Raw genomic sequence first — 25,790 nt, forward strand, 5'->3', positions numbered from 1 at the left:
TTGGCCGTTAAAACGAGCGCCGATCAACGAGACAGCACGTTGTTCGGCGCTCGTTTGCTCCTTTCACCAGGAGCTAATATGGGGGCCGAGCACTCGTTACTACAATCGCTTGTCCCCATACATTTCTATTACACACTCACTCACTCACTCACTCACTCACTCACTCACTCACTCACTCACTCACTCTCACACACACACACACACACTGCAGTCTTCTCAGTGATTTTCAGCTCTGGAGTATAATAAAGCTGTAACCCAGGATCGGTGCATGATACGGAATGTAATATATTTACAAAGTGACATAACGTTACATGCAGATTAACTCTATATGGAATTGTGACATGGTTTTGAATATGTTAGACAAGTGTCGTCCGTCCCGAGAAGGGTTAAGCTGGAAGCTATTAGAGCAGAGTTTTGGAGACAGGATAATCTCCCTGGCCGTACTTGTCAAACGCTGACCTCTTCTTATAATCTGATAGGAATTCTATTACTTGTTTGAAGAATGGTATCGATTCAGCTGCTCGTAGGTCAGGCCTCTCATTTCTTCAGCTGGCAAAGTGGGCAGTAAGATTCAATTTATTTCCAAGTTTTGCTTTAACCTTTTGAGCCCGGTAGCGACGCAGAAGCATGAATTTTCTCCGACGATACAGAGGCTGGTGTCTCGTTTCTTTTTTTTTTTTTTGTCAAACCTTGGGAAAAAATAACTAGGCAAAAAATAAATAAATGTTTTAATGAGGTTGAAGGGGCACCGCGGTGTCCTCCTTATACAAAGAGAGGGACAGGAACTCGGTTTCTCAGGTATTTGCTGCTTTTAATTTTCCAGTAGAAGAAAGAGGGTTATTTTTTTTAAACCGTCTTGTATGGTTACGGCTGTGTTCACATCAGCGTTGGTTTCCGTTGAGGGGTTCCGTCTGAGTTTTCCGTCAGAGGAACTTCCCAACGGAAAGGCAAGCGAAAACCATATGTTTGCATTACCATTTATTTGGTAATGCTGCCGTTGCTTATGGTTTCCGTTTGTCACCGCTGTGTAAAGTTTCAGTTTCTTTGACTGAATCAGCAGCGCAGTCGACTGCGCTATTGATTCCGTCAAAACAAACGGAAACTTTACACAATGGTGACAAACGCAAAAAAATGTTTGGAAATTTTAATATGATGGTAAAAGTGGATAAAACACTATTAGAACTAGACTATGTGTAAGTGATGATTAAACCGGTTCTCCGCTCTGGACAATGCCTTAGAAGTTAGAGGGCTAGGCTATCAATAGCTGATCGCTGGGGTCCGATTTTCCCCACTTCTGCCGATCAGCTATTTTGAAGGGGTTGCTGCTTTCCTTTCATTCCCATCACTGCCTGTATTGTGAATCGCCAACACGCTTGTAGCAGCAGTTCACAGCATTACAGTCTTCTCCCATTCACTTGAATTATAAGAAGGCTGTAATTCTGTAAACTGCCGCAAGTGTGTTGGCGTTTCACAGTACGAGCATTGACAGGAATGAAGCAGAAGCAGTTGCTTGCAAACAGCTGATCGGCAGGGTTGGCGGAGGTCGGACACCCGTTTATCAGATATTGATGGTCTATCCTGAGGATAGGCCATCAATTTCTTATGACTGGAAAACCCCTTTAAGCTGATCACAGTGTCTCCTACTACTGGGGCTCCAGTATATCAGCTGTAATGTTTGGGGAAACCCAGCAGAAAGTTTTAAATTTACCCAGAGTGCCACCACAGGGGAATTAAAGCATTACATAGTGCCCATTGTAGTCAGTGGGCTGACCATTATGCATAAACTTGGCCCTTCAAGAGGTCCATGAAGTGACCATTTTGGAGCATCTTTTCTTAGAACTCTACATTGTGCTGTTCCTCTGTTATTCCTACTAGAAATCTATGAAGAAATTGACTACTGGGTGTTACCAGTTGGGGTGTGTCCCTACGGAGACTGACCATGTCCAATCAGTGCTGACAGATTGAGACTGTGTGGGGACACGCCCCTTTGACAATGGAAATAATAACACCCAGTTGCCAATTTATTTATAAATTACTAGGAGAAATAACGGACGAACTGCACAACGCAGAGTTGTAAGAAAAGATGTTACAGATTTGTTATTTCATGGAGAATGCAAGTGTTTACTAAAATAGACATGTCAGGAGAGGTGAGAGGTCCTTTTTAAGTACATGAGATGCTCTTTGTAGCTGCTTTCCACTCTGGTCCTGAACAGGAACCCCTTTGTTATCGCAGCATTTCCTAATAGGATGTTTAAACCAGGCAACCCCTTTAACCCTTTCGCGCTCAGTGACGTACTATTCTGTCATGCTAACTATAGCGTTCGCGCTCCATGACGGAATAGTACGTCACGGGAGGAAGGCCATTTCGGCTGTCTTCCCGACACATACAGGAGCTGTGACAGCTGCTGTCTCGTACAGCAGTTTCCGCAGCTCCTATAACGGGGTCCGATCGCTGTGTGCCCGCTGATTAACCCCTTCAATAGCGATCGCGGCTTCTTAGGGGTTAAACCACCATCGACGAACCGCTACATGATAGCGGGCAGCGATGGTTGCTGTGGCAACCAGACGCCTAACAATGGCGTCCAGCTAGCTATGCCATCTACGGAAGCCTAGAGGGTCCTGACTATGCTTGCTGTCAGCGAGTAGCTGACCGTTCTAATACACTGCACTATGCATGTAGTGCAGTGTATTAGAATAGCGATCAGGGCCTCCTGCCCTCAAGTCCCCTAGTGGGACAAAGTAATAAAGTAAAAAAAAAAGTTGTATAAAAATAAGAAAATAAAAGTTTTAAAAGTAATAAAAGTTAAAATCCTCCTTTTTCCCCTATCAGTCAGTTATTAAACAATAAAAAAGAAATAAATAAACTATACATAATTGGTATCGCCGCGTCCGTAACAGCCTCAACTACAAAATTATTTCGTTATTTATCCCGCTCGGTGAACGCCGTAAAAGAGAATAATAATAAACCGAACCACAATCACAATTCTTCGGTCACTTCACCTCCCAAAAAATTGAATAAAAAGAGATCAAAAAGTCGCATGTACCTAAAAATGGTACTGATGGAAACTACAGTGCGTTTCGCAAAAAATAAGTCCTCGCACGCCTTTATTGATTTGAAAAATAAAAACATTATGGCTCTTAGAATAAGGTAACACAAAAAGTAAATGATTTTTTACAAAACGTATTTTATTGTGCAAACGCCATAAGACATAAAAAAAAGCTATAAACATCTGGTATCGCCGTAATCGTATCGCCCCGCAGAATAAAGTGAATATGTCATTTATAGCGCACGGTGAACGCTGTAAAAAAAATAGAATGAAAGAACAATAGTAGAATTGCTGTTTTTTAGTCACCGCGCCACCTAAAAATAGAATAAAAACTGATCAAAAAGCCGCATGCATGACATGAAAACTGCAATGGATTCCTCAAGGGGTCTAGTTTCCAAAATGGCGTCACTTTTGGGGCGTTTCCACTGTTTTGCCACCACAAGACCTCTTCAAACCAGACATGGTGCCTAATAAAAAGGAGGCCTCAAAATCCACTAGGTGCGCCTTTGCTTCGGAGGCCGGTGTTTCAGTCCATTACCGCACTAGGGCCACATGTGGGATATTTCTCTAAACTGCAGAATCTGGGCAATACGTATTAAGTTGTGTTTCTCTGATAAATCCTTTTGTGTTATAAAAAAAATGGTATAAAGAGGATTTTCTGTCAAAAAAAAAAATGTAAATTTCACCTCTACTTTGCTCTAAATTCCTGTGAAACACCTAAAGGGTTAATAAACTTTCTAAATGCTGTTGTGAATACTTTGAGGGGTCTAGTTTCTAAAATGGGGTGTTTGATAGGGGTTTCTAATATATGGGCCCCTCAAAGCAACTTCAGAACTGAACTGGAACCTATAAAAAAAAATAAGGCAATACTTTGCTTCTCCTAATGAGCCGTGTCCACCCCGAGATGACCCCAGTTTTGACCGTTTGTATAAACGGAGACCCCTATTAGACTGTTTCAGTGCCCAGTTTTCCCAAGCATACACGCCCGAGAAGTGTATTTCTATTGATGAGTCCCTGGTACATTTTAAAGGAAGGCTTCAATTCCACCAGTAACTGCCGGGTAAGAGGGCAAGGTATGGCGTGAAGATGTATAAGCTGTGACAGTGGATCAGGGCATACGTACAAATTTAGGATATATGAAGCGAAGGACACCAGTATTCAGCCCCCAGAATGCCCCCCCCCCCCTTACTGGGAGTTAATGCAAAAATTGTGTTGGATTTGGTGCACCCACTGCTGTACCAGGGTTACCACCTCTACCTGGATAATTTTTATACCAGCGTCCCACTCTTCAACTGCCTCGCTTCCAGAAGTCCTGCGGCATGCGGCACTGCTAGAAGAAATCTGAGAGGCCTCCATAAGACTCTGCTTGGGCAAACAAGAAGGGGGGAGAGCAGGACACATTCTAGCAGCAGCATATTGTGTGTCAAGTACAAGACAAGAGAGATTCCACACCAGTACCCATGTACCAGTAGGAGGTACCAGTACAGAGACCCCCAAACCAGACTGCATCCTGGGCTACAATAGGTACATGGGAGGGGTGGACTTGTCAGATCAAGTCCTGAAGCCCTAGAGCGCCATGCGGTGTGGTATAAGAAGCTGGCCGGGCACCTCATACAGATGGCATTGCACAATGCGTACGTTCTACATCGATGTGCAGGCCAGATGGGAACTTTCCTGGAATTTCAAGAGGTGGTTATCAAGAAACTAATCTTTAGGGACCAACAAGGAGGGCCACACGCATCGTACCAGGGCAACACTTTCCAGGAGAAGTTCCCCAAACTGGCAAGAAGGGAAAAAGTCAAAAGAGGTGCAAAGTCTGCTATAAGAGGGCGATAATGGATGACACAATATATCAATGTGACACGTGTCCCGAATAACCAGAGCTCTGTATGAAAGAGTGTTTTAAAATTTATCATACATCCCTTGGTTTATAATTTACCCCAATTTTACTTACCCTGATGCAATCCGCACAGCTTATCCCCCCTCGTCTTTCCCCTCTGGGCCCTGCTGTGTGTCCAGGCAGCTGATAACAGCCACATGTAGGGTATTGCCATACCCGGGAGAACCCACATTACAGTTTATGGGGTGTAGGTCTCCGGTCAAAATGCTCACTACACCTCTAGATGAATGCCTTAAGGGTGTAGTTTTTAAAACGGGGTCACTTCTTGCGGGTTTCAACTGTACTGGTACCTCAGGGGCTTCTGCATACATGACTTCGCACTAGAAAATCCCCAGTAGGCCAAATGGTGGTCCTTTCCTTCTGAGCCCTCCCATGGGCCCAAACGGCAGTTTATCACAACAAATGGGGTATTGCGGCACTCAGAACAAATTGGGCAACAGAATGGGGTATTTTGTTTCTTGTGAAAATAAGAAATTTTCAGCCAAAACTACATATTATTTGAAAAAAATAATTTTGTTTTCATTCCCAGCCCAATTCAAATAAGTTCTGTGAAAAAACTATGGGGTCAAAATGGTCACAACACCCATAAATGAATTCCTTGAGGGGTGTAGTTTCCAAAATGGTGTCATTTGTGGTGGGTTTCTATTGCTTTGATACCTCTGGGGCTCTGCAAATGCGACATGGCACCCGAAAACCAATCCAGCAAAATCTGTACTCCAAAGAACACACAGCGCTCCTTCCCTTCTGAGCCCTCCCATGGGCCCAAACTGTAGTTTATCACCACAAATGGGGTATTGCCACACTAAGGACAAATTGGGCAACAAAATGGGGTATTTTGTTCCCTGTGAAAATAAGAAATTTTGATCACAAATGACATTTTATTGGAAAAAATGACTTTTTTCATTTCAGAGCCCAATTCAAATACGTGCTGTGAAAAAACTGTGCGGTCAAAATGGTAACAACAACCCTAAATGAATTCCTTGAGGGGTGTAGTTTCCAAAATGGGGTCACTATTGGGGGATTCCTACTGTTTTGACACCTCAACACCTCTTCAAACCTGGCATGCTGCCTAAAATATATTCTAATAAAAAAGAGGACTCAAAATGCACTAGGTGCTTCTTTGCTTCTAGGGCTTGTGTTTTAGTCCACGAGCGCAGTAGGGCCACATGTGGGACATTTCTAAAAACTGCAGAATCTGGACAATACATACCGTATATATCGGCGTACAAGACGACTTTTTACACCCTTAAAAAAATGTCAAAAGTGTGGGGTCGTCTTATATGCCGGATATTGTCTACATTAGGGATGCACGTTGCAGCCGCACAGCTCAGTATAGTAACACATGAATGTATGGGAGCGCGGCTGCGGCTGTGTAATTCAGCCACAGCCCCGCTCCTGAGTCATGATAAGTTCGCGGGGTCAGGATGATGCAATGCGGCCAGCGCTGCACTAATGAGCGGCGGCACTGGAGACAGAACATGGCGGGCGCGCTACAAAACACCCCCATGTTCTGTCTTCAGTGCCTGAACTGCCGCTCATTAGTGCAGCGCCGGCCGCATCACCTCATGCTGACCGCGCGCGCACTTCCTGTCAGGAGCGGGGCAATGGCTGTATTACACAGCCGCAGCCCCGCTCTATAACGGCGGAGATCAGAGAAACCGCTCATCTCCGCCGTTATTCCCCTGAATGATGCAATCACAGCTGACTGCAGCATTCAGGGGAAAGTGAGAAGGGGGGATGCCCCTGGATCGCGTCACAGGGAATTCCTGTGACGCGATCGAGGGCCATACCATATATGGGCAGACAGCCCAGGGTCTATTGACGGACCCCAGGGCTGTCTTACCATATTTCATGTTGTTAGGACATACCCAAGTATGTCCTAACAACTGCCTGTGTGCTATCCTCCACAGGCTAATGTACTGGCACATATCTGATATATGTCAGTACATTAAAGTTTAAAAATAAAGTAAAAACAAAGTATTGTTAAATTTTAAAAAAAATACACCTTCACCTTTTTTACAATAAACATTAAAATAAGTCTCAATACATAAAATATACACATTCAGTAATGGCGCGGACAACAATATTTTTGCATCATTTATGATGTGTACGCTGTAAAAAAATGAAATAAACACGGCTTTCATTCACTTATTAATGTGAGGCGCGAGGTGCGATGAATTTACCCTCCATGTTCCTCACATTAATAGTAATTAACCCCATCATGTACCTCGCACATTAACCCAATATGACTGAGAAACATGATGGGATTAATTACTATTAATGTGAGGCGCGTTCAAAATTCATCACACGTCGCGCCTCACATCAGAAAACGGAAGAATTTTTTTTTTATTACTGTTGGCAAAAGTATCGAAATTGGTATCGAAATCGCAATACTAAACGAAGTATCGGTATCGAAGTCCAAATTCTGGTATCGTGACATCCCTAGTCTACATATTGTCTACACACAGGTTGTGTGTTACCTTGTGAGCCTGCAGTCCGGTACACAGGCTCCCGGGATGCACGGAATCCGCCACGGATCTGAGGGAAGCCGGTATTAGCCGCCAGGGAACATCTCTGTAAGATCCTCTGGCCCGCCCTTTCCTCTCATTCCCTGCCTCTCAGATCTCGCCCGATGAAGCAGCCTATCTGCGCATGCGCGAGTTCAAAGAGACAGAGATTCCTGGGTCCTGCCGCCGATGGCCATAGTGAAGCGCTCCTGCACGAAATGGTGAGTATATCTTAAATTCTATATTTTAAGGATAAAAGTTGGGGGTCGTCTTATACGCCCAGTCGTCTTATACGCCGACATATACGGTATTTAGTAGTGTTTCTCTGGTAAAACCTTCTGTGTTACAGAAAAAAAAATGAATAAAATTGAAATTCAGCAAGAAAAATGAAATTTGCAAATTTCACCTCCACTTTGCTTTAATTCCTGTGAAATGCCTGAAGGGTTAAAAAACTTTCTAAATGCTGTTTTGAATACTTTGAGGGGTCTAGTTTTTAAAATGGGGTGTTTTATCAGGGTTTCTAATACATAGGCCCCTCAAAGCCACTTCAGAACTCAAGAGGTACCTTAAAAAAAAGGCTTTTGAAATTTTCTTAAAAATATGAGAAATTGCTGTTTATGTTCTAAGCCTTGTAACGTCCAAGAAAAATAAAAGAATGTTCAAAAAACGATGCCAATCTAAAGTAGACATATGGGAAATGTGAACTAGTAACTATTTTGGGTGGTATAACCGTCTGTTTTACAAGCAGATGCATTTAAATTCTGAAAAATGCAATTTTTTCAAAATTTTCTCTACATTTTGCAATTTTTCACCAATAAACACTGAATATATCGACCAAATTTTACCACGAACATGAAGCCCAATGTGTCACGAGAAAACAATCTCAGAATCGCTTGGGTAGGTTTAAGCATTCCGACGTTATTACCACATAAAGAGAAATATGTCAGATTTGAAAAATGGGCTCTGAGCCTTAAGGCCAAAACTAGGCTACGTCCTTAAAGGGAACCTGTCACCAGCATTTCACCTATTAAACCAGCAATACCAGGTGGTAGTGGGTGAAAAATAATTTCTATATAACCTATAATTATCTTCTTAGTCGGCTCTGTAGCTTTAGTATTCCGCTTTTTAGTGTTCCCACACCATATGCTAATGAGCAGAAAAGAGTCAAATCTTCGTTTGAAAAGAGTCATATCTTCATTCCTCAAGCCTTTCCGGGTTTACCCCGCCTCCTTACTTTTGATTGACAGCTCCTCGCCTTCCCCAGCACACAAAATCCTGAGCTTGTGCATTGATGTCCTATTCTAGTATGTACGTACAACGGGACACCGGATTATTACGATAAAAGGCGCAAAATGTTTGCAGACCGTTATTTACAGTCGGAGGAGGAGTTTAGGAGAGCGGATAACGGCAATGAACTTTTGATAGCAGCAGCCAGTGAGGGATAAGTAAAGTTCAAGAGGTGAAATGCTGGTGACAGGTTCCCTTTAAGGGGTTAAGCATTCCGAAGTTATTACCACATATAGTGGAATATGTCCGATTTAAAAAATGGGCTTTGAGCCTTAAAGAGGCTCTGTCACCAGATTTTGCAACCCCTATCTGCTATTGCAGCAGATAGGCGCTGCAATGTAGATTACAGTAACGTTTTTATTTTTAAAAAACGAGCATTTTTGGCCAAGTTATGACCATTTTTGTATTTATGCAAATGAGCCTTGCAAAAGTCCAAGTGGGCGTGTTGAAAAGTAAAAGTACAACTGGGCGTGTATTATGTGTGTTACATCGGGGCGTGTTTACTACTTTTACTAGCTGGGCGTTGTGTATAGAAGTGTATGATGCTGACGAATCAGCATCATCCACTTCTCTTCAGAACGCCCAGCTTCTGGCAGTGCAGACACAGCCGTGTTCTCCAGAGATCACGCTGTGTCGTCACTCACAGGTCCTGCATCGTGTCAGACGAGCGAGGACACATCGGCACCAGAGGCTACAGTTGATTCTGCAGAAGCATCGGCGTTTGCAGGTAAGTAGCTACATCGACTTACCTGCAAACGCTGATGCTGCTGCAGAATCATCTGTAGCCTCTGGTGCCGATGTGTACTCGCTCGTCTGACACGATGCAGGACCTGTGAGTGACGTCACAGCGTGATCTCTCGAGAACACGCTGTCTGCACTGCCAGAAGCTGGGCGTTCTGAAGAGAAGTGGATGATACTTCTATACACAACGCCCAGCTAGTAAAAGTAGTAAACACGCCCCGATGTACTTTTACTTTTCAACACGCCCAGTTGTACTTTTACTGTAAACACGCCCACTTGGACTTTTGCAAGCCTCATTTGCATAAATACAAAAATGGTCATAACTTGGCCAAAAATGCTCGTTTTTTAAAAATAAAAACGTTACTGTAATCTACATTGCAGCGCCTATCTGCTGCAATAGCAGATAGGGGTTGCAAAATCTGGTGACATAGCCTCTTTAAGGACAAAACAAGGCTGCGTTCTTAAGGGGTTAAGGCTTTGTTCAGATGTATATTGTGGTTGCAGAAATCACGACACATTGCCGGATCCAACGTATGACGGATATCAACAGCGCTTGACGGGCAGCATTGACTTACAATATGGTTTGTTGAGTTTCGTCGTGGTGTCCGTTGTTTTGATGGGAAAAATAGTGCGGCATGCAGCGCTATTCCTCCTGTTAAGTCTGACAGCACTGTGAACCTAGCCCATTTCACTTGTGTGTCCTGTTTGAGCAGATGGGGTCATATGCGAGGCCTCACCCATCCCACAAGCTGTCGATCCATTAGGGAACTTGTTCTAAATACGCTAGACATAGACGTCTCCCTTTGAACTTGTGTTGACTTGTTTTGTATGCGCTCTATGTGATCTGCATTTATTGATTTATACGTGTATTCAGTGGAATATATCGCACACCATTAGCGTTTCCTTTTATGGATTCTCTCCGCATATATTTAACATGTTAAGAATTCCAGTCCCTCTTCAAGGACGATTCACTGCTCGATGACTGAACAGGTGTCACAATGGGGCGCGTCGTCTCTCCTCTCGCTATTATTCAAGTGCCAGTTTCTCAAACACTCCATCGAAACATTAGTCATGTTGCTTGTTGGCTGTTAAACATCTAGTAAAGGATGCAGCTACCTTCACATTTACACAGCATAATGGCTTCTCTTATTTACTTTGTTACAAAGTTATTACTTATATACTTTAATGCAAGCGCTTCCCGGCAGCGAGTCTGTGCTGTGGATTGTTAAAGGGGAACTCCATATTCTATTAGATCATTTTGCAGGGATTTCTGTTGCATGTGTTGCTTTACATCGAGATACGGGAGAGCTATGGGAGAGCTGTGAGAGAGCTGTGAGAGAGCTGTGAGAGAGCTGTGAGAGAGCTGTGAGAGAGCTATGGGAGAGCGAGAGACCGATGTGGGAGAGCGAGAGACCGATGTGGGAGAGCGAGAGACCGATGTGGGAGAGCGAGAGACCGATGTGGGAGAGCGAGAGACCGATGTGGGAGAGCGAGAGACCGATGTGGGAGAGCGAGAGACCGATGTGGGAGAGCGAGAGACCGATGTGGGAGAGCGAGAGACCGATGTGGGAGAGCGAGAGACCGATGTGGGAGAGCGAGAGACCGATGTGGGAGAGCGAGAGACCGATGTGGGAGAGCGAGAGACCGATGTGGGAGAGCGAGAGACCGATGTGGGAGAGCGAGAGACCGATGTGGGAGAGCGAGAGACATATGAAAGAGAGAGAGCTATGGGAGAGCGAGAGCAGTGGGAGAGCTATGAGAGAGCGAGAGAGAGATATGGGAGAGGGAGAGAGCGAGATATGGGAGAGGGAGAGAGCGAGATATGGGAGAGGGAGAGAGATATGGGAGAGGGAGAGAGATGAAAGAGGGAGAGCTGTGGGAGAGAGAGAGAGCAGTGGGAGAGCTATGAGAGAGCGAGGGAGAAATGGGAGAGCGAGAGACATATGAGAGAGAGCGAGAGATTATTTTGCGGAGATTTTTTTGTGTGTTCGTTTATTTTCCAATAGGAATGAGAGATATGCGAGAGCTAAAATATGGGAGACATATGAGAGAGCGAAAGATATAGGAGAGATCTGGGAGAGCAAGAGATATGGAAAAGAGATAAAAGAGAGCACGAGCGATATGCGAGAGTGCGAGCAATAGATAAACATGCTACAGATGGAGAGATAGACATGAGAGAGGGAGTGTAAATGTACCAATAATCATAAAAACAAATGCTAAACATACGGTTACTTCTGTATTACTTAATGTTTTGGTTCCATCTAATGAAATTTTGCTTCATCAGTTGCTTTCTAATTTTTCTTGCCCAATATTTATTAGAGCTAGAATCATCTTATCAATTATTGGAGAAGAATGCAGGTAAATGATCTGTCAAGCGTGGGATCTGTGTGTGACATGTTACATCGTGTCACGGGGCATTGCCTTATCCCTTATGTGACATTACCACAGAGACGTGCTTGATAGAATCTCTTATGGTGTCAAATAAAATCTAGTAGCAAAATGAAAAATAACACTGGGAATGAAAGTTCATGTTCAGATTTCTGGAAATACATGTGTTTTCCCCATAGGATCTGTTGATGTACTTACTACAGTTAGTTCAAGCTCTGAAATATGAAAGCTTTGATGATATAAAGAACGGCCTAGAGCCAACCAAAAAGGACAGTCAGGGCCCCATGCTGGAGAGCATGCTCACCTCCGGCGTAATCCCAGGGGATATCGACAGGTACGGCAAACCGCAAACCTCAACACATTTATCCAAACACCGTCACATCATGCCGGGCAAGAGCTACTATGTCATTATAACAATTGTGTTATTTATATGTCAGTTCACAGATTCTGTCCAGGACTCATCCACAATCATCATCTTCAGCACCTTCCTCCAAGACCAAAGATGGTGCGGAAGCTGAAAATCTTGAGGTAATCTACAGATGCCCTTTCCTATATACCTATATACTGGTCCACCAGATTATGAAAGTGAAAACTCAACATTATCCTATCTATCTATCTATCTATCTATCTATCTATCTATCTATCTATCTATCTATCTATCTATCTATCTATCTATCTATCTATCTATCTATCTATCTATCTCATATCCATCTATCTCATATCCATCTATCTCATATCTATCTATCTCATATCTATCTATCTCATATCTATCTATCTATCTATCTATCTATCTATCTATCTATCTATCTATCTATCTATCTATCTATCTATCTATCTATCTCATATCCATCTATCTCATATCCATCTATCTCATATCTATCTATCTCATATCTATCTATCTCATATCTATCTATCTCATATCTATCTATCTCATATCTATCTATCTATCTATCTATCTCATATCTATCTATCTATCTATCTATCTATCTATCTATCTATCTATCTATCTATCTATCTCATATCTATCTATCTATCTATCTATCTATCTATCTATCTATCTATCTATCTATCTATCTATCTATCTATCTATCTATCTATCTATCTATCTCATATCCATCTATCTCATATCCATCTATCTCATATCCATCTATCTCATATCCATCTATCTCATATCCATCTATCTCATATCCATCTATCTCATATCTATCTATCTCATATCTATCTATCGTGTATTACTTTGTTTCCCAATATGCACCTATAGTAATGGATGGCGCTAAACTGACATAAAACAACTAATTTCTATTTTTGTCCACATACTTTTGGCCAATTTCTATATTGTCTTCTCTTTTTTCCGGTGATAATGTAATCACTGGCAATATTCTATTTTTTTCATTATTCATCTTGTCATTCTAGCAAGATCTCTGCACATTCCTGATCTCCAGAGCCTGCAAGAACTCCACCCTGGCAAACTACTTATACTGGTAATCCACATTTACTGACTATGAAGGTTATTTTTTCTTCTTCATGAAAGATTTGTAATTGTAGCTGTAATGAATTGTCTTCTTTTTTTGCAGGTATGTTATTGTTGAATGTGAAGACCAGGACACCCAGATGAGAGATCCAAAGACCCATGAGATGTACCTTAACGTCATGAGACGTTTCAGTCAAGCACTTTTAAAGGTAACGCTGCCCAACAAGTTACACACTAAAGAAATACTTCTCTTCCATAGACTATATTGGGTCCAAACAGGAGTTCCACAGAGAGTTCCCCACGTAGTAGATAGTGCCCATAAAGCCAACCATGCCCACTTCACTGATACATAACAATACCTGAATGGATGTGTCATTAGTGCTTCAAACTGTTAAAGGGGTTTACCCACCGCTACCATTAATGGCCTATTCACAGGATAGGTGATAAATGTATGCTCTCTGGGGCCCCACCACTGGTACCCCCACCGTGCTGTAATAATTCCTCACAGTTTTCAAGATCTCTGCTTGTTGTTATTTAGTAGGAACATGCATTTCTTACTTCCATTGGATAATAATCTGCCCTAGTCATGTGATGATCACACAGGTGCTTGGCCCGTTACAGTATGCGTATCAGAGCTGTCTTGTAACGATCCTGGCACCTGTGTGTACATCACATGACCATGGACAGAATTGTATCCCCTGAAAGTAAACAATAAATGTTCCTACTGAATAACAGCAAGCAGAGATCTTGAAAACCATGAGGAATTGATATAGAAAATTATTATATATAATATATTGCAAAATTGTATAACTTTTAATTCCACATAAAATAACATTAATTTGATGAAAGTAGACCTCTTTTTTAACCTTTGCTTTTACAGTTTTGCAATGATTTAGGGGACACATACATCTTAATGCCATTTAAAGAGGTCCTCCACCTACATCTCGAATATCTGTTAAATACTCCAAGATGAGATGTGAAACCTCATGATGTGGTCGCCGCCGGCTTGCTTTTCTTTGTCTCCAGTCTAGCTTTGAGCTCAACAGCTGAGTGACGTTGCTATGGATGTCCTGCCTAACAACTGCAGTTCTGTCAATGGGTTTGTCAAGCAATGCATCCCTAGCAACCACTCTGCGAAAATGACCCGAAATTGAGGGGTGAGAAGTGTAAGTAGGTTGGCCAGATCTTGAACCAGGCTGTTATCTTTCCTTTGCTACCTCATTGACCACATTTTCATATAAATAAATGAATTTTTAGTGCCTCTCTCCGGGGTCACCTGTTCCTCCATCAGCACCTGTCACTGTCAGAAGGGGACCCTGCTTTTGGTAAATACTCTCCTCCATTATGCTTGTTTAGATATCCCTTATATACTTTACTACTAGCTCTGTTGTGGTGCACCTCCTTTCTTTTCTTCAAATGGGGCTGTGTACAGGAAGGAGATGCAGTGACTAAGTAGCGCTGTGGCCCCTTTATTCTAAGGATTGTAGGGTGATCGGACCCCCATTGATCAGTCCATTATGTCCATATCTTAGGACATACCATTAGCTAAAGTTAGGGACCTCATGCCCGCCACAGAAATGTCCGCCCCTGTGCACCCACTTTCTTAGATATGAATGGGAGTGTTGGAAAGCACAAATTGCCCATTTCATTACTATGGAGAGTGACTTTGCAAGCTTGGCCGCACTCTCTGGCCAGGAACAGGGACTTGGCGCCCCTCGTACTTGGTAACATTGGGAGTTGCAGAGGTCACTCTTATAACTTAGACTAGATTTATGTATTCAATGACAAGCAGGCTTTAAATAATAAGATGATACTAGCTAGTTTTTTATGTCTGTGTCTCGCTCCCTGAGCGTGTGTAGCCACATCCAGCACTTGCAGGGAACACAGGCTGAATTCTCATACGAGCAGATGAAACCCGCAGTATCAGGCAAGATCAGTTCATATTTTTTTTTTTTCCCTACCATTCCCTGCTGTAGGGCGATAAGTCTGTCAGAGTGATGCGCTCGCTGCTGGCGACACAGCAAACCTTTGTAGATAGACTGGTTCATCTCATGAAAGCAGTGCAGCGTGAAAGTGGCAACCGCAAAAAAAAGGTACGTGCCCATCTCCACCCTCCCTCCCCGGGTATCCAGCATCATTCTCTTCTCATCTGCTGTCTCCGCTGTGTATTACATCTGCCAATTGTTCTCAGCATTGTCACTTCTGTGTAACATGAGGACATAACTGGTGCTATATTCTATATACAGATAGAGCCAAACTGAATGTATCATTGAATGGTTTTATTTTAGGGCCATCAAAACTCTGAGATAATACTTGGGATTACCTGCAGTCCTATGGAAAACTACTGATAATTGCATGTCATTTATATAATACCCCAATGTGATACTGAGAGAGATAGATATTAGATAGATAGATATTAGATTGATAGATAGATAGATATTAGATAGATATTAGATAGATAGATAGATAGATGGAGAGATAGATGGAGAGATAGATATGAGATAGATGGAGAGATAGATGGAGAGATAGATATGAGAAAGATAGATAGATAGATAGTTATGAGATAGATAGATAGATAGATATTAGAGAGATAGATAGATAGATAGATACATAGATATGAGATGGAATAAATAACAAGCACATATGTTAGAGAAGCAAATTTTAATGAAAAAAATTGTCAATAATGTTGTAATAAGATTGAAAGATAACCTTGACATGGTAAAGTAGGCGCCTCTTGGTAAACACAACACATACAAACTAAAATCAGGGCATCCAAGGACATATGCCAAATGAATCATTACTGTGGGAAATAGTCTTATTTGTTTTAATAAGTCCTGACTATTGAGATCCATCCAGGCATCTTCATCTCCAGATCGGTGTTCCTCTTCTAGTTTGTATTTCGGAGCCTGTAATCTAACCGTATGTCCTTATGTCATCAGAATGAGCGGCTCCAGGCCTTGCTGGGAGATAATGAGAAGATGAACCTCTCAGAGATTGAACCGATTCCTCTACCACTAGAACCTCAGGTGAAGATCCGGGGAATCATCCCAGAGAAAGCCACTCTATTCAAGGTAAACACCACAATCTCGTGACCATTACCAAAAAGGCGCAGAGATATTACATACTTGTCGACACCACCTCTTGCACCGCGGATCTTAGGGAAAGGGGCTGAGGACCTGTCGGGTATATGTTCTGCATATCACATCACATCTCAAGTCTAAAAGCCTCAATAGATCCTATATGGTCAATTGATTCCCAACTGATGGGGGAGGGTAGAGTCTCACAGATTGGCACCCTGAATCATTTACAATGTGGGGAGCTGCTTAAGCAAAGCCCAACATGAGCAAATCCAGTACTCACTTTGTAAAGGATCTGCCAGACACAGCTTCTGTGTCGACGCCCGTGGTTAGTCAGTCTGCACCTGCTCCTAAGTCTGATCGAGTGACCCCTCCTTCTACCAATCAGGCTGGAAGGCTGAGGAGTGGGAGAGCCTATCACAGCCTGGCCAGACGGAGCTAGCTCCCGCCCTCTGTCTATTTATACCTTCACTTCCTGCTCCTCCTTTGCCTGTGATTCTCCTGTTTCCTGGCTCTGCTGCTTGAACTATTTGTCCCTGCTTCATATTGACCCTGGCTAACTGACTACTCTCCTGCTCTGTGTTTGGTACCTCGTACACTCCTGGTTTGACTCGGCTCGTTCACTACTCTCCTGGTTTGACTCGGCTCGTTCACTACTCTTGTTGCTCACGGTGTTGCCGTGGGCTACTGCCCCATTTCCCTTAGCTTCTGTGTACCCTTGTCTGTCGTGCACTTATTGAGCGTAGGGACCGTCGCCCAGTTGTACGCCGTCGCCTAGGACGGGCCGTTGCAAGTAGGCAGGGACTGAGCAGCGGGTAGATTAGGGCTCACCTGTCTGTCTCCCTTCCCCGTCATTACACACTTCTAATAAGTTCATACTGACTACTGGGTACATTGTGCTCTCCTTCCGGTCTTCAGCTCCGAGAGCTGGAGGCATTTCTCAGTTTTCTATAAAAAGTTGAGTGCCCGTTTGAAAGGAACCATGTACTTACTCTATAAGGGCACCTGTAAATAAATGGTCTAAACCCCAGCCTTGTAACTAAAGCTTAACCGGTTCAGGACCGGGCTATTTTGCATCTTCAGGACCAGACACCGTTTCAGCCATTTTTAGCACTCGTTCGTTAAACGGCTATAACTTTTTTTTATTTGTTGGGTTAGCGACGTGATTTTTGCGATGTTTTTTTCGTGGACAATGCAGTTTTCTTTTCTTTTTTTCTACCCATTTTTTGCTATTTTGGAATTTCTAGGCTTAAAGCTTGAAAATAATAGTACCGTTTATTTGTGATCGTCATTGTCTACGGTAAATTTTGATATATGACATGTCTATTTTAGGCTAATTGGGTCTGGGCTAGCGTCACGGTAATGATTGGGGGGACAATGTTTTTTTGGGGTGGGTATTTTATGTGTATTTATTATTACGTTTTTTTGCCCTTTATTTTACTTTTATTTTTTTATTATTATGGTCTGTCCCTCAAAGGTCAGAAAATACCTTTTGGGGGGCTTTGTTTCTTATTTTTTCATCTTTTACACTTCATCTTTCCACTGTAACTGGGGCTGCACAGCAGGAAATTAGCCCTCTTATAGTGACTATTGTCACTAATAGGGCTGGGCTGGGTCTAGCTAGACCCAGCAGCAGCCTGCCGCTAACAGGACCCCACCGATCATGTGACCAGACCGCTGCCTCTTTTCTATACACAGTGCTCATTGAGTTCTGTGTACAAGTGATCAGAGAATATATATATCTTCTCCCCAGGGTCCCCCGCAGTCACTGACTGCCGGAGACCCGACATTCAGCTGCCCAATCGCTCGGGCAGCAAGTTAAAACCACCTCTGGGACCCCAGCTACCCTTTAACAACCACCTGACCACTTACAGCATATGTGGACAGTCCGTTATTGATTTAGTATTATTATTATTATATCGTTCTCACATTTTTCTTGTAGAGCGCCCTCATGCCAGCAAAATTGTACTTCAAGACTGAAGACGGAGGGAAATATCCAGTGATATTCAAAAACGGAGACGACTTGCGGCAGGACCAGCTTATTTTACAGATAATTTCACTGATGGACAAGGTAAGCGAGAAGGATCCAGACACGAACTCTGGACGGCCTAAAGGCTCTGCACGGACTCTGCTAAAGTGAATGGGTCCGTGAAAACTATGGGTGCCCCTCTGATGCCGTGAAAAAAGGCCTTTACACAAACGTAGGCAAATGTGTGATCGGGGGGGGGTGGATCACCAGAAGGAAGAGGCAGAAGCACTGTCTGGAGCGCCGCAGGCCTTTTACTGCAGTACCTAAAACAGCGCCATCCGTACGTCTGTGGCTGTGTCTGGTAACGCAGCAGTCATTCAAGCTAACGAGGCTGATCTGCAGTGCAAGACATAACCACCTGTGTGTGGATGTCGCTGTGTCAAGTACTGAAGTGAACAGGCAGCGGTGATCCATCAAGCGCTGCTGCCCCTTTACTCGGCTGATTGGTTGGGGATCACCATCAATCATTTATGAATGGCTTTCTTAAGAATAGGCCATCAATGTAAATCCTATAAAACCCCTTTAATAATTGTATGATCGAAAGTTCTGTACATTTTTAATATACTTTGTTTCAATTCCTCACCATTTTAAAGATCTCCGCTTGCTGTCAGTGAAAGGAAACATCCAGTGGCTAAAAAAACTTGTTCAGACCAAATACTTCTCACAGCGGAGAGTTTGATGCAATCGTGAGCTATATACACCAGCAGCAGAAATCTCTCCTGTCTTGATCATTTGCTACAATGTTTCAGTGTACAATAGCTAGACTGTATCAACCTGGAGCCCAGACGATTGTCTACACTAGAGCAAACCATCATCTGTAAGAAGTATTGGGTCTATATTGGTTTGGATATAAACAATGTTTCCATTCACTATCCGCAAGCAGAAATCCGGAAAATTCTGAAGAATTTAAGGCTATTTTGAAAGATGTCAAGATTCCTGCTTACTGTCAGTGAATGGGGACATTTTTATTTACACCCAGAGATTGAAAACCTTCCAACAACTAATACATTCCTACAATTGTATCCAGTCTAGACAATCATGGGATTAACACAGCAGCAGCACAAATCTTTCTCCTGTCCTGTTTGCTACAATGTATCAGTTAATGTAAAATATATCAGTCCATGCTGTATTAGATTGTATTCAGAAAATTGTATACGTGATGGTAATATTTAAAGGTGTACCGCCAATATTCTATCTTTTGTCATACACCAGTGGCACTTTCCTTTTATGTTTTTTTAGCTTTTACGAAAGGAAAATCTCGATCTGAAGTTAACACCGTACAAGGTCCTGGCAACGAGCACAAAGCACGGTAACAACACCCCCTTTTGTGCAGTTTCCTGCTCTCCACAGCACAATCAACTCCCCAGTCAGTACCAGTAATTGGCGACTACTTGCGCTATACCTGCCAATATCTGGCAACCCATTGTACCTACATCTCCCCCTCCTCCTGGGCCAGAAAAGCACTGCCCCTTCTCTTTATGTATGGATGGCCCCAGATTTTGCTACAATGGCCTTGTGTAATTTCGGGGTCATTTAATAGTTCCTTTGTTGGTCTAAGGACTGTATTACTCGAGTCACTTACTGTAAATATAAAGAGCAGCTGTTATATAACGCTGTATGATGGAAAAGACAGGAGCTCAGCCGTACTGCTCTATATAAATGGACATAGAAAAGGCATTGCTTTCTGTATATTTACTGCAGTGTCTTCCCCACAGGATTCATGCAATTTATTCAGTCGGTGCCTGTTGCTGAAGTTCTTGCCACAGAGGGTAGTATACAGGTGGGTTTAAAATACAAACTATATAATCTACACATTCATATCCACACTCTTGTACATAGCGGCAGTATTATAGTAGTTATATTCTTGTATATAGGGGGCAGTATTATAGTACTTATATTCTTGTACATAGCGGCAGTATTATAGTAGTTATATTCTTGTATATAGGGAGCAGTATTATAGTAGTTATATTCTTGTATATAGGGGGCAGTATTATAGTAGTTATATTCTTGTACATAGGAGGCAATATTATTGTGGTTATATATTCTTGTACATAGGGAGCAGTATTATAGTAGTTATATTCTTGTACATAGGAGGCAGTATTATAGTAGTTATATTCTTATACATAGTGGGCAGTATTATAGTAGATATATTCTTGTATATAGGGGGCAGTATTATAGTAGTTATATTCTTGTATATAGGGGGCGGTATTATAGTAGTTATATTCTTGTATATAGGAGGTAGTATTATAGTAGTTATATTCTTGTACATAGGAGGTAGTATTATAGTAGTTATAGTCTTGTACATAGGAGGTAGTATTATAGTTGTTATATTCTTGTACATAGGGGGCAGTATTATAGTAGTTATATTCTTGTATATAGGAGGCAGTATTATAGTAGTTATATTCTTGTATATAGGAGGCAGTATTATAGTAGTAATATTCTTGTACATAGGGGACAGTATTATAGTAGTTATATTCTTGTATATAGGGGGCAGTATTATAGTAGTTATATTCTTGTACATAGGGGCAGTATTATAGTAGTTATATTCTTGTACATAGGAGGTAGTATTATAGTTGTTATATTCTTGTACATAGGGGGCAGTATTATAGTAGTTATATTCTTGTATATAGGAGGCAGTATTATAGTAGTTATATTCTTGTATATAGGAGGCAGTATTATAGTAGTTATATTCTTGTACATAGGGGGCAGTATTATAGTAGTTATATTCTTGTACATAGGGGGCAGTATTATAGTAGTTATATTCTTGTATATAGGAGGCAGTATTATAGTAGTTATATTCTTGTATATAGGAGGCAGTATTATAGTAGTTATATTCTTGTATATAGGAGCAGTATTATAGTAGTTACAGTGAAGGAAATAAGTATTTGATCCCTTGCTGATTTTGTAAGTTTGCCCACTGTCAAAGACATGAACAGTCTAGAATTTTTAGGCTAGGTTAACTTTACCAGTGAGAGATAGATTATCTAAAAAAAAAAACAGAACATCACATAGTCAAAATTTATATATATTTATTTGCATTGTGCACGGAGAAATAAGTATTTGATCCCTTTGGCAAACAAGACTTAATACTTGGTGGCAAAACCCTTGTTGGCAAGCACAGCAGTCAGACGTTTTTTGTAGTTGACGATGAGGTTTGCACACATGTTAGATGGAATTTTGGCCCACTCCTCTTTGCAGATCATATGTAAATCATTAAGATTTCGAGGCTGTCGCTTGGCAACTCGGATCTTCAGCTCCCTTCTTAAGTTTTCGATGGGATTAAGGTCTGGAGACTGGCTAGGCCACTCCATGACCTTAATGTGCTTCTTTTTGAGCCACTCCTTTGTTGCCTTGGCTGTATGTTTCGGGTCATTGTCGTGCTGGAAGACCCAGCCACGAGCCATTTTTAATGTCCTGGTGGAGGGAAGGAGGTTGTCACTCAGGATTTGACGGTACATGGCTCCATCCATTCTCCTATTGATGCGATGAAGTAGTCCTGTGCCCTTAGCAGAGAAACACCCCCAAAACATAATGTTTCCACCTTCATGCTTGACAGTGGGGACGGTGTTCTTTGGGTCATAGGCAGCATTTCTCTTCCTCCAAACACGGCGAGTTGAGTTAATGCCAAAGAGCTCAATTTTAGTCTCATCTGACCACAGCACCTTCTCCCAATCACTCTCAGAATCATCCAGATGATCATTTGCAAACTTCAGATGGGCCTGTACATGTGCCTTCTTGAGCAGGGGGACCTTGCGGGCACTGCAGGATTTTAATCCATTACGGCGTAATGTGTTACCAATAGTTTTCTTGGTGACTGTGGTCCCAGCTGCCTTGAGATCATTAACAAGTTCCCCGCGTGTAGTTTTAGGCTGAGCTCTCAACTTCCTCAGGATCGAGGATACCCCACGAGGTGAGATTTTGCATGGAGCCCCAGATCGATGTCGATTGACAGTCATTTTGTATGTCTTCCATTTTCTTACTATTGCACCAACAGTTGTCTCCTTCTCACCCAGCACCTTACTTATGGTTTTGTAGCCCATTCCAGCCTTGTGCAGGTCCATGAGCTTGTCCCTGACATCCTTAGAAAGCTCTTTTGGTCTTGCCCATGTTGTAGAGGTTAGAGTCAGACTGATTAATTGAGTCTGTGGACAGGAGTCTTTTATACAGGTGACCATGTAAGACAGCTGTCTTTAATGCAGGCACCAAGTTGATGTGGAGCGTGTAACTGGTCTGGAGGAGGCTGAACTCTTAATGGTTGGTAGGGGATCAAATACTTATTTCTCTGTGCACAATGCAAATAAATATATATAATTTTGACAATGTGATTTTTTTTTTTTTTATATATATATAATCTATCTCTCACTGGTAAAATTAACCTAGCCTAAAAATTCTAGACTGTTCATGACTTTGACAGTGGGCAAACTTACAAAATCAGCAAGGGATCAAATACTTATTTCCTCCACTGTATATTCTTGTATATAGGGAGCGGTATTATAGTAGTTATATTCTTGTATATAGGAGGTAGTATTATAGTTGTTATATTCTTGTACATAGGAGGCAGTATTATAGTAGTTATATTCTTGTACATAGGAGGCAGTATTATTGTAGTTATATTCTTGTACATAGGAGGCAGTATTATAGTAGTTATATATTGTACTGAATAATTTATAATATAGATATTTCAAAGTTCTTACATGGGATAATCTTCGTGTTTTTATCTGAAGAACTTTTTTAGAAAACATGCCCCAAGTGACAAAGGACCATATGGAATAAGCGCAGAGGTCATGGACACTTATGTAAAAAGCTGTGGTGAGTTTATCAGAACAAATTTGTATAGAAAAATAAATTAAATCGATAGTGTGCAGAAGCGACACAAATAAAAAAATAAATTATATTGGATGTTGTCATGGGATGCTTGTATTTGTGTTTTTGCAGCAGCTGTAGAACAATAGGTTAGAGACTACTTTTCACCTTGCAAATATTCAAAATCAAATATGGCTTTGTGAACTACATGTATAAGAACTGATGCAGACAAAAAACTGTCGTATCACTTTGTTCGTTCATTTCCAAATATGAGCTTGATGAATAAGAGCTAGAAAAGAACCGGTTTTTAAAGTTCTTATATTCGGGTTCAGGGTATATTTTTTTGTTGTGGGTGGGTTACCATTCTGTAACTCATGTATTGTACTTTTCTTATTACATCATGTTCTTCCTTTCAGCCGGATATTGTGTCATTACGTACATTCTCGGCGTTGGAGACAGACACCTGGACAACCTAATGTTAACCAAAACAGGTCTGATGTTATTTTCTTTTATTCTGTTGGTTTCTGTGTTGAGAGTCCAGGCTATGAGTATTATTTGAATTGACTTTCATTTGAACTAATATGGTGTTATTAGCTGATAAAGAGTAAGGCCCCATTCACACTAACGTAATTACGGGCTCATAGACTTCTATTGGCCACGGGTACCTCCCCGTATGCTTACGGGAAGGTGCCCGTGCCATTGAAAAATATAGAACATGTCCTATTTCAGGCCGTAATTAAGGCACGGGCAGGCCCATAGAAGTCTATAGGGCTCCCGTAATTACGGGTGACTACGTGTGTGCACCCATAATTACGGGAGCGTTGTTAGGCGACGTCAGTAAATAGTCACTGTCCAGGGTGCTGAAAGAGTTAAACGAACGGCAGTAACTCTTTCAGCACCAGGGACAGTGACTGCCGATCACAATATAGATAAAGCTGTAAAAAAAAAAAGACGTTCATACTTACCCAGAACTCCCTGCTTCTTCCTCCAGTCCGGCCTCCTGGGATGACGTTACAGTCCATGTGACCGCTGCAGCCAATCACTGGCTGCAGCGGTCACATGGACTGCGCGTCATCCAGGGAGGTCGGACTGGATGTCAAGAGAGGGACGCGTCACCAAGACAACTTACCAAGACAAGGTAAGTATGAATTTCTTTTACTTTTATTACGGAAAGGGCTGTCCCTTCTCTCTATGCTGCACTGATAGAGAGAAGGGCTGTCGATTACTGCACTGTAAATTTGCAGAGAAAACGTGCCCGTGGATACAGGTGGAATACGGGTGACACCGGACCCGTATTTACAGGCACGGGTCCGTAAATACTGGTGCAATACCGGTCGAATACGTGTGACCAAGGACCCGTATTTACGCCAGTATTTACGGGTGGACAAAAATATGGGCGTGTGCATGGGGCCTAAATGTGGGGGGTTTCTTTAATCTCTTTGAGACAAAGTATCAAGTTTCCAGCTCCGGAGACATGCTTTCTCTAAGCATGTCTTGCTTGTGGAGCTGCATGTTCAGTGGGTGTTCTCTGTGGAGCTGCTTTCTTTCCCTTCTCTTAATGCTCTAGCCTGTGTGTTTGAGTTCACGGACACCCTTTAACCCTTATGCACTTCCATGGCTGTGCAAGCTGTCGATCCTGGTAAAAATTGTTACTCAATGATCTTCACATACACTCGCTATTAATATATATTAAGGTTAGTAAGAGGCTGGGTAAGTAACATATGACTCCAGGTTCAGTCAACACAAAACAGTTGGTGATTTTAAGGCTATGTTCACACGGGGTCTTTTGCCGAGTTTTTTGACGCGGAAACCGCGTCGCAAAACTCGGCAGAAACGGCCCGAGAACGCCTCCCATTGATTTCAATGGGAGGCGTCGGCGTCTTTTTCCCGCGAGCAGTAAAACTGCCTCGCGGGAAAAAGAAGCGACATGCCCTATCTTCGGGCGCTTCCGCCTCCGACCTCCCATTGACTTCAATGGGAGGCAGGAGAAAGCGTGTTTTATGCCCGCGGCGCACAATGGCCGCGGGCGAAAAACGGCGCGATAATTGCTGTTCACACGGAGTATTTTGGGGGAGGAATATCTGCCTCAAAATTCCGTTTGGAACTTTGAGGCAGATATTCCTCGCCCAAAATACTCCGTGTGAACATAGCCTAAGTCAGACTATGCGGAAATTTGCTTTTTTTTTTTTATTTATGAATTGGAGGGAAGTAAAATATTGCAATTTTGTGCACAGCTTTTAACCCCTTAAAGTTTACATCATGGAAACTATCTAGCCTTTCCAGATTGCGTTTGAGCTCAGGTACCCTCCTTACATTCTTTTGGATAATACTCAGTCTATTTCTCGCAGTAGATCCCATTAGTGGCGTAGGGTGCCTTGGACAGGTCTCATTCCTTGTCAAGCTCCTTCCAGGGGATCCCATAGCAGTCCCTTTCCTCTCAGATGCAGAGGCAGAACAAGAACCGCAGTTGTCAGCTGCTATGCAGGCGTTAATATGTGCTATAAGAGGCACTTTGCATGTAAGGGATGATCTCATTTCCC

At 42.3% G+C, this 25,790-nt stretch overlaps 1 protein-coding gene across 1 annotated transcript in view; it reads left to right on the top strand.

The window, feature by feature from the left end:
• The window catches only part of PIK3C3 (phosphatidylinositol 3-kinase catalytic subunit type 3), a 153,115-nt gene that overhangs the window by 38,398 nt on the left and 88,927 nt on the right, over positions 1–25,790 (top strand). Inside the window, exons 11-21 of the mRNA XM_075840599.1 lie at positions 12,050–12,204; positions 12,308–12,398; positions 13,284–13,351; positions 13,445–13,550; positions 15,318–15,434; positions 16,281–16,412; positions 18,361–18,489; positions 19,687–19,756; positions 20,163–20,227; positions 23,172–23,256; positions 23,667–23,741. Of these exons, the coding sequence (XP_075696714.1) occupies positions 12,050–12,204; positions 12,308–12,398; positions 13,284–13,351; positions 13,445–13,550; positions 15,318–15,434; positions 16,281–16,412; positions 18,361–18,489; positions 19,687–19,756; positions 20,163–20,227; positions 23,172–23,256; positions 23,667–23,741 (1,093 nt within the window). The remainder of the gene's footprint in view (positions 1–12,049; positions 12,205–12,307; positions 12,399–13,283; positions 13,352–13,444; positions 13,551–15,317; positions 15,435–16,280; positions 16,413–18,360; positions 18,490–19,686; positions 19,757–20,162; positions 20,228–23,171; positions 23,257–23,666; positions 23,742–25,790) is intronic.

This window comes from Rhinoderma darwinii, chromosome 1, assembly GCF_050947455.1.
Source record: "Rhinoderma darwinii isolate aRhiDar2 chromosome 1, aRhiDar2.hap1, whole genome shotgun sequence".
NCBI classification, from domain to species: Eukaryota; Metazoa; Chordata; class Amphibia; order Anura; family Rhinodermatidae; genus Rhinoderma; species Rhinoderma darwinii.